This window comes from Pelecanus crispus, chromosome 10, assembly GCF_030463565.1.
Source record: "Pelecanus crispus isolate bPelCri1 chromosome 10, bPelCri1.pri, whole genome shotgun sequence".
NCBI lineage: Eukaryota > Metazoa > Chordata > Aves > Pelecaniformes > Pelecanidae > Pelecanus > Pelecanus crispus.
Window position 1 is genome coordinate 21268645 of NC_134652.1, and position 12031 is coordinate 21280675.

Below are 12031 nucleotides of genomic sequence, written 5' to 3' on the forward strand. Positions count from 1 at the left end.
TAAGATCTAAATAATTCTCTGGCATCCCAACAGACATTGAAATTTTCATATCATTTAATGACAAATAGAATATGTTTTGGCTCAGGGTATGGAAAGCACTGAAAAATCGTCTGAATATCCCTCCAGAGCAAATGAACAGAAGAAGCTTCTAACACTTGGGGACATTGCTGATCAGTGAACTCTTTATTAGTTTGCCTAAAAGTTGAAGAGCATTTTCTGTCTTTTGATTTCTTAGGGGGAAAAAGGGTCCCATGCTGCCTTTCAGGTATGATAGAGGTGTGCTCTAGCTTTACTTGTAAAGCTGAGAACTCACCATAAGTGAACCACGCAAATATTGCATGAGAATTCACTTTTGTAAATTAAATAGCATTTATACAGCTGTTTGATGACTATAGATGAGCTCCAAATCAATAACTACTACAGGATTTTGAACAATAAGGTCACAAACTGTATAATTCTTATTGGATGCATCTCTACCTCATGGAGTGACAGATGAACATTTCGTGTTCTAAATTCAGGTTGAGAGAAAAGAATCAAGAACTTTGCCTAGCAGAGCCTTCATCTCCATCAGCTAAGTTTGCAAGGTGTGTTGGAGATCCTGTCCACTGCTGTAGCAGCCCAAAAAGAACTGTAAGCATCTCCAGGTGATACTGGTTTTTGAAAATAATCCAAGGGTTGGCTCCACCACAAATGAAGAGAGCACACGCCTTACCTTCACTGTTTCTTTGATCATGATAAACTTTGGAAATGCTACCAAAGGGGAACCCCCACCCTCCCCCAAGCAGAGTTCATAACTATAAGCTGTGGATATAAGGCATATTATCAGCTCCTGACCTGATAACAGGTCGTCACATGATACTGCTGATTATTGAGTTTTTTCTGCCTTCGTGATGCACCCAAAGGTGTTTCCTCTGCCAGTCATCTGAGAGAAAGAAACTAATCTTTTGGTTTTCATAAAGTTTCTATAGCAAAACGTCTACAGTACTGACCTGTCTCAAGTTCAGACATTTCACTTTGTCCTTGACCAAGGAAAGTTCCCAGACACACACAACCGAGCTTGTTCCAGATGTGATTATGGTAGTTGCTGAAGGACACACAGCGCAGAGGCACTTTCCCCAGTCTGCCATGCACTCAAATGTAGTCATGTTCTGTACAAGAAAGCAGCTTTAAGTCAAATCCTCATCTGGTGATACCATGCATTTATTAATACCAAATGGCAGATTCAGTTTTCATTTTTCAATGAGCCTCCATTTCTTCAAATCCAGGAAAGAAAAGCTCATCTTAACCAGTCTCTATGCTCACAGCACAGCTGCATAATATGTACATGCACAGACTGTGGCTGCATGCAGGGGCCTCCAGAGGCCAAACAGGAAAGCTGGACAAAGGTCAGTGTCTTATGTCTTAGGAGACCTGAGTCCCAGTCCCTCTCGTGCCACAGACTTCCTACATAACTTCAGGCAAATGCATTCTGCCACCATATAGTGACAGAATGCAAACATTCAATGTAGATTAAAAACAAAGCTCAGGCTGTGATGGCCGCTGCTAATAGAGTTAGTGCAAGGCTCTGTAACCCTCCTGTTACTTGGACTGAAAAGTCAAAAGCCAAAGCACTAAATTCCGTTCTGTGCCAATGGCTCTGTTAGCAGCACCCAAACCAGCCTAAACCCAGGTCAGGTCTGTTACACATTGCTACAATTATAGCACAAACATCCTTCTGCTCACATTCTGTGCTACCTCTCCCCCACACAATGTGGACAACACTATGGTGCTAATCATTCTGGTGGAGCTGGATGGCACAGCTACAAAAACCACACCATAGACAGAACAAACCTTTACCTGCTTACAATGAGGACAAAAATTTCTTTTAAGCTCATGTCCAGAGGCACTGTTGACCCAGGGAGAACTCAAGTTGGACTCCCAACTACTTCTCATAGTGACTGTATAATCACACTCACTAGGCTCAATGACACCCCACTTTTGAAGAGACAAAACAAGTAATTTACAGCTACAGCAGCAGTATGAATTGCTAAGCACTGATTTTAATAGAAATCAATGGAGAAAACTGTCAATAATTTTATGCAAGGAGCAGAAAGTAAAATACATCTCACAGCTTTTTCCCTCCTTCCATTGACTGTGCGTATGTCTGTAAAAACAGAACGATATGGCTTGCACAAAATACCCAAGTCAGTATCTTGCTGAATTACTTATTCTGCCATTCTGGTACCCAAGCTAACTCAGATGTCATTGTGTGTCTTAACATTGCCCCAAACACACGCAAAAATCAGTGTGTTTGTGGTAGAGGAGGAAACTGGATCTGTCAAGTGCCCTAACAAGCAGTGTGATGACACAGACTGTTGATTTTTAACAGCAAAGAAGTAAGAGTATTAACTTGCTAGAATAGAAGACATCATATTTTGAATGAATGCACTGGGCTAAGCTTGGGAGCCAGAGGGGAACTGACAGATGGTCCTATCTTAATTCCAGCAAAAAATTCTGCACAATGAAATTTCTAATCAGTGGCCAGGAGACTTTGTATTGTCCTTACAACCTATGAAATAGGGTTTCTCCTTCATTTTGATGGACACCACAGTCACTGGAAGGAAAACCTGAGATAATTTAGAGGGGAAATGCCACATTTTTCAGCAAGATAGAATGACTTTGTACTCTGTTGGGATATCCAACTTGAGATTCCTGAAGAAGCTTGACTGTCAGAAAGCCCTGTACAGCATCCTCTGAAATCAGCTCCCCAACAGCCTCTGAAATGGGTGCCCAAACCAGTCAAAGATCACACATATCATTCATTTCTGGAATGCTTAGACTTTTTCTTATTTACCTTCTCAGACCCATAGTTGCCAAAGCAGCAGGTGAAGTCCTCAAATCCCCAGCAGAATGTTTTGCTCCAAAGGGGAGGAATCAAAACTTTATTCTTTTCAACAGCCAGAATGCCTTTCTCAGTATGAACAATGTGCCCAATAGCTCCCTTGGGATAGTCTGACAAGACAGAGAACATATTTAATTCTGTTGTTTTAGAGTACTTAGGTTAACTTTCCTCCTTGCACAGCTTGTGTGGTGAGGCTAGCAAGTCCCACAACTGGGCTCAGTTCTGTGGCCAGGCCCACAGACAGAATTTCACTCTACAGCTGAGATTCCAGACAGAATAGCGGAAACACTCATCTCCAATGGACCACGTAAATCTATGCAGAGGGAGTGACATGCTCCAAAGGAGGAGGTTTAACAGCAGTGTCATTAAGCTCCTTTTCACTGGCAGACTGCCTTATGCTATGCACTACAGAGGATGCTGGGCATGTCACCAACAGCCTTTGTAGCAGAGCTACAGGAGCCCACTGTCCCCACAAAGATGTATGATGTAAAGAACACCACCGTGGGATGAAAAAGTAGACACACTGAAATTTTCCAGGCTTTTTCATGGTAAGAAAAGTAACAGACTAAGAAAACGATGAAGAAAAAGAAAAGATGTGAAGATCAAGAAGCAGAGACAGACAGTATTTACTTTGCTGTTGAATATAAAAAGAAAGAATGAAAATGGAAAACAGTGAGCGTTAACGCTTAGAATGTAGAAGAGAGAAAAGACTTAGGTGTCTTACAAAAAAAAACAAAATCCGTTCCGAACTCTAGAACAGAAGTTTCAAGATTTCTCCTGAGTATTTGAGTGTTTTCAATGCCCATCTGCCCACTCACAATACATGCATACACAAACAACAATTGGCAGAAGGGATCTTGATTGTACTAATTCATACAAAGCTGTGTGACTACTTTTGTGCTCTTGAAAATCCAGATTCACTCTATCCAAGAATTCTGCACTTATTAGATCAGAAAATGGAGCATAGCCCCTGCAGCACCTTTTATTGTAACTGGTGAGAGCTTCAGATTTTGCAGGCTGCTCATAAAAAGAGGAAGAATTCCACTTGAGTGAAGGGACAGCACAGTCTCTCTTCCGGATGAACTTTTCCCTTGGGCATTCCTGGATGGATGTGGTTTTGTGAAAAGCTAGAACAAAGGAACAGCATTTAAAAATGAATCTCTATTTGCCAGATCATGCAGGAGAGACATCTGTTTAAATCCTTAATCATAGACTCCAGGACTGTCATACATGAACCTCTTCATCAAAATAAAACCTTACCCTTATTGCATTTTCATCAGACTACATCCCTTCCTCACAGTGATAGGAAGCTAATCCCAGAGATTCAGGAGAAGAGAAAAAAAAAGTACAGGTAAGACTTTGAGCTGCTTTTATTTGATGGTACCCATGCCCAGACTAGTAGTTACTCATGTGACTGTACTGAAGGAGCAGAACTCAGATTTGATGCCACAACTGTATGGCATACAACAGGAACAGAATGATTAGAAAGTGAAATCCCATACTTGTATGTGGGTGCATACCAGTGTAGTACACAATATGGAGAAGTCTATAGCCCATCTTTCAGCAGATTTAAATCAGAAAATGTCTCTGATTTAAGTTTCTATTCTTGCTTTCCAGTTGAAATACTACAAGATCAAAATAAATTATGCTCTCTACTCTTATGATAAAGTGGTACCTGCTTTGGTATCTGTCCAAAGTTGCTGATAAAACCCAGGATGGTGCTCTTAATCAGAGGATCTTTAATGTTGTTGAGGTCCATCTTGTCTCCGTAGAAGTAAGGGTGATAGGTGTTAACTGCCTCCACTGCAGCTGAGCCATGTTGCTTGTGGCCAAAAATCAAATCTATCCAGTGATGGAGGTGTGCACTGACATAGTCACTTTCCAGTGCCTGAAACCAAAAGAAAATTAATTAATTCGATAGAGTGTATCCATTACAAATGCATTACCACTTTCCAGTCCCTGCTTGAGACTTAAATTCTCTGCAAGTGTATCTGCACGCTTTCAGTTCCTCCAGTACCATCATTCTCAGCACAACCTCACAAAATGTGACCGAAGAGATGAAGGGTGGATCCCCACAGGAAAAGGAAGGACAGAGTGCAGCATCCTTGACTTAGCAGACACCAGGAGCAATATCCTCAGAGACAATACAGGCAGGTTCCACTAAGCAAAGTGCAAGCAGTCCACAGATCTTGGCACATCCTCCGGCTTCCAACATACGTTAAAGCCTGTGCTATCATGTCTTCACCAATGCTGTTACTGACACAAGATGGTTTAAATGAGCAAAACATTTGTTAGCATTTGGTACCAGCACTTTGCTCTATAGATAAACCACAGGTGAATTAAGGTACTAGTCTATTTGTAGAACTATGCCTTAGTTATGAATCACGCTGAGTAGCAGAGACTTTGTTTGAGAAATAGGTATAAACATAGATTGGAAAGGGAGATGACTAGCAGAGGGGCTTTAAGTTGGGTCTGAAGGATACAGCAGGAGAGGCTGCATGCCGTGAACCAGCAAAGAGAATGTAGGGCTTGTACTGAAATGGCAAGGGGTGTTGCAAGCCAAGACAGGGAAAGGGTTTTGCAATAGCAGAGTTGGGCTGCAGCAGGGCAGCTGTATAACAGAAGCTTTAAGACTGCTTGGGTTTGATCAAGAAACACTTTGCTACCCTCCCAGGGCTTAAGCAGAGAGAGTCACAGCACCAGATTTCCTCATCCTGGAAGAACTTGGGACCTGAACTCTTTTCCCCAAAATAACAAATGGTTAACTTTGATTAGATTTGCCACCCATAGTGACAGGTCTGGGGATTAATGGAACCAGAAGAAACAATACTACTGGAGAAGACTGGGAGACATGCCACAAGGCAATACATCCACCCCAATGTGGGCTCCCTAGAAAGCTCAGTGTAATCATAGTGGAAAACTTGTGCTTGGAAGACCCAGACAGCAAGTTCATAAGCAGTGGACACAAATTTGAGTTGAACCTTTGCCCACTTCCAGGTTAGCCAGCCTTACCCATAAGGCTTCACTAAATGCTACTGCCCCTGCCATCACCTGCCTCACCAAATTTTTGTGCATCCCCAAAATGGCCTTGCCCAATGATTTAAGCAGCAGTGTTCAGCATTTTAAAAATACTTCCCTATCTCCAAATCATTTGACTGTGCAATACTCCCTGATGCTCAGTTAAAGGTCTCCCAAGCAGACCATCCCACCCAAAGCACAACAGAAATAAACAAGCTAATGGGATCCAGAACAATGGCTCATTTCACAGAGAAGACAGTTAGACCCAGTGCAGCTGGTTTAAATGACCCTGCCCACAGCTATAACGATCACAGGGCAGCTCAGAGAACAAGCACAGCATACAATCTGTTCCCTGCAAACGACAGGAAAACACTTACGAACAGAGTCAGAACTCATCCTCATTAATAAAAGCAGTTAGTCCATGAATTACAAACTGTAAATTTTGCCTGGCATCACTGCCAGAGCAAAACAAAGCAACCAACAGAGCTGCAACTGTGCAGCCTCTCAGTATTTCACTGAGCACTATGACAAGCCCAGCCAGGGAGGGAAAACTTGCGGTCTCAGGAGGAAGTAAATAAATTTCTTTAGTAGACTAGATTCCTAACTTATTAATCATGAAACAGGGAGCTACTCACAGTTTTACATTAAGAACAATTCTTTGCTCTCATATTGTTTAAAGCAATAGCCAAACCTCAGATCAGTGTTGACCTGGATCTGTTTAATGCACCAAACTCACTGTGAAGCCTCCTAAAAATGACCACGATACCCGTAACAAATACACCCACTCTTGTGGATGATTTCAGAGGAGTCAGAGACCCTCATGTTTCAGAATTCAAGATCTCTAACTCACTTCAGGGTTAGATCCACTTTCCCAGGCAGGCTAACCAACTTTCCTTCCACAGCAAGATTTCTTGCACCCTCCCATGTACCATCTAGTACTAGCTATGGCTGGAGAGAGAATATTGGATCGACTGCACGTGAGGTCTGATCAGGTCTGGCAAATGATTAAGAACACAAGTTTATAAATACAATCTTTCATGTGCTAAACTGTTCCTATTTGAGATTTGAATTAATTTGTAAAAGTTTTGTGGCTTTATCAGCTGTGCCAATGTTATCAAACAGTGCAGTTCAGTGGAAGCAGATCTGTAGAACAGAACAGATGGTAGAGAGGGCCCAATATCCACATTACGTGCACTGTGGGGCTTTACTTCAAACTAGATCTAGTCTGCTCCCACAGGCTGAATGCCACCAGCATCTGGAGTGCACAACTGGAGTGCAGCTTTTGGTTTCGTTTCATCCAAAACAAATCTAGTTCACACAATCTGAGATCACTCTACAATGAGAGCAAAACCATGCTATGCAGGGATGATTGATAGATTCATTTCCAAATTGCACCCTTACTTCAAAGTACAAGGTGAAGGCAGATGTTCCCCATTGTATCTAAATGGCTTTGGAGTGCCCACCTTTACGCAAGTAGTAAGGAGCACAGCTCAGTACTTTACACTCCAAACAAGCCACAATATAAGAGACAGCATTTCTCCCTATGTTTTTCTTAAAAAAACATCAGTGTAAAATTGCAGCAGCTTTCAGGCATCCATGGATTTCTGTCTGCAGCACCTCTGTTAGGGAAGGAGAGTGGTGTTTGGGAAACTGGACAACAGAGACTAAACACCTTGGAAGGTCACAGAGAGAGCAGAGAAAGGAACCAGAGCACCCCAAAACTTACATGCCTTCATTGGAGTCACTGGGGAACCCCAGGGAACTGTGGCATGTTTGACCGCAGTGGCCAAAACTCATTTGCAGTGAGTAGCACCAAGTTGCTTTCCCTGCAAGGGAGGGGATTGGGCACTCCCTAGGCTCAACTCTTCATTTTAGCAAGGACTGTACTTTGAGCAGCAAGCCTGCAGCACACACAACACTACACAAGGATCTCCTTCCTCACAGTAGATGTATCATCATGTGGTAACAGGCACTGACAAAAACCCAGATCTCTTCCCTTCCACTACCTTTCAGTGTGACTAGAGCTCTAAGCCTCTAAATCATGTTCTAGGCACCTTCAAAGATGCCTGACTCAGTAATACCTATTATTGTGTATGTACAGGAGCTTAAGCAGTCTGAACATGGCTCTTAATCTCTCTGCATCTCAGTTCTTTGGCAAAAACATTCTCTCCTTATCCCCTCAAGCTAATAGGTTGCAAACAGGCATGGGACAGAGTCTGACTGAAAAATGGAAGCCAGGTTCTGGGTGAAATTCAGACACTGAATAGTGTTTTCTTTCCAAATCAGAACAAAAAGCCCAACTCTCCAATTTTCCTCATGTATTAAAATCTTCACCGCCCAATTCTAACTTTGGGAAAATTACATCCTTGTATTTTACTAATAATGAAGCAATATACCGTGCAATATTAGTTATAACAGCTACATCATAAAATAAAATATTTTCAGTTCAGCCTGTAATCTAATATAAACATTGCAATGAAAAGATCATTTTGAAATGTTTTGATAACAAAGACAGAAAGTTGAAATGATTTATTGGGACATTTTGTTGTTACTACTGACACATTCCCATTTCAACCTGACTAGTTTTCTGGTGAAAAACTCTTCCATACATTTTTTTCCCAGACAGGTCTACTCACTTTGTGCTTGTCAGCCCAGTAATACTGGGCTGTGATCCGAGTTACAGATGTAACTGCTACAGAAATACAAGGTAAAGCAAAGAACAAGAAGATTAACGTAGCTTCTGTAAAGGGACTGATTAGTTACTGAATATGCTGTAAATTCAAGGTACTGGCTTAGGTTACTAAACTGTGTGGCAGCACACCACTGAGCCAAGCTACTGGGCATGGAGACACTTGAGACCTGCTAATAATAATAAGCAGGTATTCTCCACGCCACGCAACTTGGAATATCATTAATTCACAAGCTTTTATGTATTGAGGAGGGCTTCTGGGGCAAAAAGTGGTAGGTGACTACTTTCAATCACATTTTCAAAACGGTTGAAAACAACATTTTTATATACAAAAGTTATCTATTTCAAAATAGGTAAAGTAGCAAGATAGAAATTTAAGCTCTTTTAAGTATTTTTTTAGCGTTATTGCTCTGACATAGATTTAAAGTGAAGTGTTCAGATCACAATAGAGACTAAAGGGAGCCTTTTAATCAATTAAACCAAAAAATGAAATATCTCACTATATGCTCAACAGTCCTAAAAAAGAAACAAAGGCAGGACCACTGCACAAAAACGTAGTCAAGCACAGGCTCAGATCACATCCATGTTCACTCACAGGAGTAACCTGAGCATGTGTGAATGAATCCAGAGTTGAACAGGCTCGCTCTCCTACTCAGTTATTCACAAGCCAAAGTGTTTGAAGCATCAGGAACCTATAAAGACAGCATGGGATGCAGGTGCTACAAAGCACTGTCTTGTCTTTGGAATATAATGTTTTAACAACAATTAATTCTTTGCAAGATATGCAGATGATGCACAATACCAGGAGCCTATTCTCTTAAAACTGGTTTAATAAAAGAACATTTTCTTCAGGATGGATTCACAGCCCATAAGACCAGCTTATAAAGGAGGCTTTTTTTTTTTTTTTAAACATGGATAAAAATGACATTGCCAAATGTGGAACTAAGGCTAAATTACTGACAGCACCCAGGTGGCTGCAGGGAGAAGGACATGTAAGAAGAGGCCAGAACAAATAAATCAAACAGATGTGTATGGTCTTAAGAGGGAAAGGAGAGACACTTCAGGTATGAGGAGTGGAGCCATACAGAAACTCAAAATATAAGGGCACAGGGAAGGAGATTTGTACATAATGCCAGATGATGAAGATGGTCCCCTTCCAGTTGTCTCTGTACTGATCTGAAACAAGGTATCAGGACATCAGAAGGAACTAGATGAAGATTCAAGAGAATGCCCAAGAAAAGCATGGAAATTATTTAGTAGTATGGACAATCACAAAAAGTGTGAACTCAGTGCAGCACAGAAGTGCAAAGCAAGGGACATGAAAGTAATGGTAACTTAATGGGAGCATGGTGGTTGCTGTCAATAGTTAAGGGAACAGTGGAGAAAAGAATATTTACAAGACAAGACTATGACTCTGGTTTTGTTCAAAACAGGAACAAAAAGTTAAGGCAGTCAGTAAGGAGGTCAGAGACAGGATTTAGGAACCAGCATTTGGAGCGGTCAGCTGAGGAGAGGCTTACTTGGAGATACCAAAATACAGAAGATCCTTGTAGCTGCAGGTTTGGATGCAATAACCTACAAAGAGATTACAGAAAACAAAAGCTGAACCCCCAAGGGCAGGGCCTGCATAGCATAGGAGAGGTGAGAAGAACCCACTGAGGTAGAAACCGAAGGTGCACATGACAAACCAGGGTGATGCAATGCCTTGAAAATCATGGGCCATTTGTTTATTCCCACCAATGCTAACACATATAATCATCACACTTCCTGTACACAGCAACAATCTGCATGCACTCACAAGTACAGACTGACTCGTTTCGCCAGAGGAAATCTGATGAGATAATCATAGAATCATAGAATGCTTTAGGTTGGAAGGGACCTTGAGAGATCATCGAGCCCAAGCCCCCTGCAGTGAGCAGGGATTGAACCTGTGACCTTGGCGTTATTAGCACCATGCTCTAACCAACTGACCACAGCCCATTCCATTTTTAGTTCTAACAGAGAGACACCTGCACCAAGATATTCAGCAGCAAAGTCTGTGTTCAATGCAACCACCTTCATACAGAATAGTCTTTGCACTCACTACTGCGCACCAGGTGACATCATACAGCAGTAAGACTTTCTGACTATTAATGGATAGCTCTAATTGCAGTAAGTCTCAGGACCTTAAAGCTATTTGCTTTCAGATTGCCAAGGCTGACTCCATTATAGGCAGGAAATCACATTAGGTTTTTCCCTCCCAAAATAAAAAAAAATACTTGTAGTCCTGGCACAACTTACAGATGGAGGTAGGTAATTTAAACAAACACTGGCTTGTTAGCAACAACATGGAACTGTATCCATATAAATGCCATGTGCATCCATTATGTTACGTTCACATACACTTATGGGCTGACACAGGTCCATGCCACAGACCTAGATACAAACCTCACCTGGTTTGCCTTGATTCAGGGTGAATTGTTAGGCAGACAAATACACATACAAAGTTGAGAACCCAGCACAAACTCTGCAAAGGCAGGATGCATTTGGATCTAATATTTCGGTTTCTGACTCTGGTCTTCAGATTTTCATTTTCAATGGGACCCAGTCCAGCATTTTGTCACAAATGTTGATATTCACTGACCTGTCTGTGCAAGAGAATGAATTTATGGGGGTCTCCATCTGCCCAAGGAGGAAGCTGCACATCTCCCAGCACTGTTCCATCCTGCATGCAGCCTGCAGGAATTACAAAAGGAGAATTAAAAACAAGAATCACACACATAGCACATAGGAACAGCTTTTCTAAAACACTGAAGTCAAAGGAAATTGAGGTGATTTTCACATATGTTGTTTCAGGTTCTACATCAAATATAGTGCCATAGAACACTACAGAACCAATTTCTCCTGGGATTTCTGATCTAGTAATAAAGCACTGAGAAAATGTTCTAGTAACTGTCACTAATACAGTAAAAATATGCACATCCTCAACACAAACGATTTTAGCACAGACTGCAAACTCAGACAAGACAAACCTGTTGGCAGAATTTTCTTTTTATACATAATCCCGTAGGCCTAACTGCCAGATATTCCTACTAAAGCAGCCACTGGGAGGGATTTTGTTCTCAAGTCCTTTGCAATCTGATTCCTTTCAGAAGGCGAGCATATGTTCTTAAATCAGACCACAGTGTTGCGCAACTGGATGAATTCAAATCTAAGTTAAGGCTCAGGTTTGGGACTGCAAATTTCCTTACAGTGTAGCAGTGAACAGATTCAGGTTTGAATCTGTTGAAAGTTTGGCTTTGCCTATTGTAAAATCTTCCTGTGTATGTTCTCTCTATTGGCAAAAGTTTGGTGTCTTTTTTAGGTCCCTCCACTTGATTCCACTCAGGTCAGTCTCTGGATCTTGATTTCAGCCAGGCTCTGTCTCTTGGCCTCCTCTCAAGACAAAACTACCCCAATTCTTT

At 41.6% G+C, this 12031-nt stretch overlaps 1 protein-coding gene across 1 annotated transcript in view; it reads right to left on the reverse strand.

The window, feature by feature from the left end:
* The window catches only part of WDFY4 (WDFY family member 4), a 143520-nt gene that overhangs the window by 10915 nt on the left and 120574 nt on the right, over positions 1 to 12031 (reverse strand). The window contains exons 52-56 of the mRNA XM_075717401.1: positions 11212 to 11303; positions 4557 to 4769; positions 3861 to 4008; positions 2834 to 2991; positions 990 to 1148 (exon numbers count right to left, since the gene is read on the reverse strand). Of these exons, the coding sequence (XP_075573516.1) occupies positions 990 to 1148; positions 2834 to 2991; positions 3861 to 4008; positions 4557 to 4769; positions 11212 to 11303 (770 nt within the window). The remainder of the gene's footprint in view (positions 1 to 989; positions 1149 to 2833; positions 2992 to 3860; positions 4009 to 4556; positions 4770 to 11211; positions 11304 to 12031) is intronic.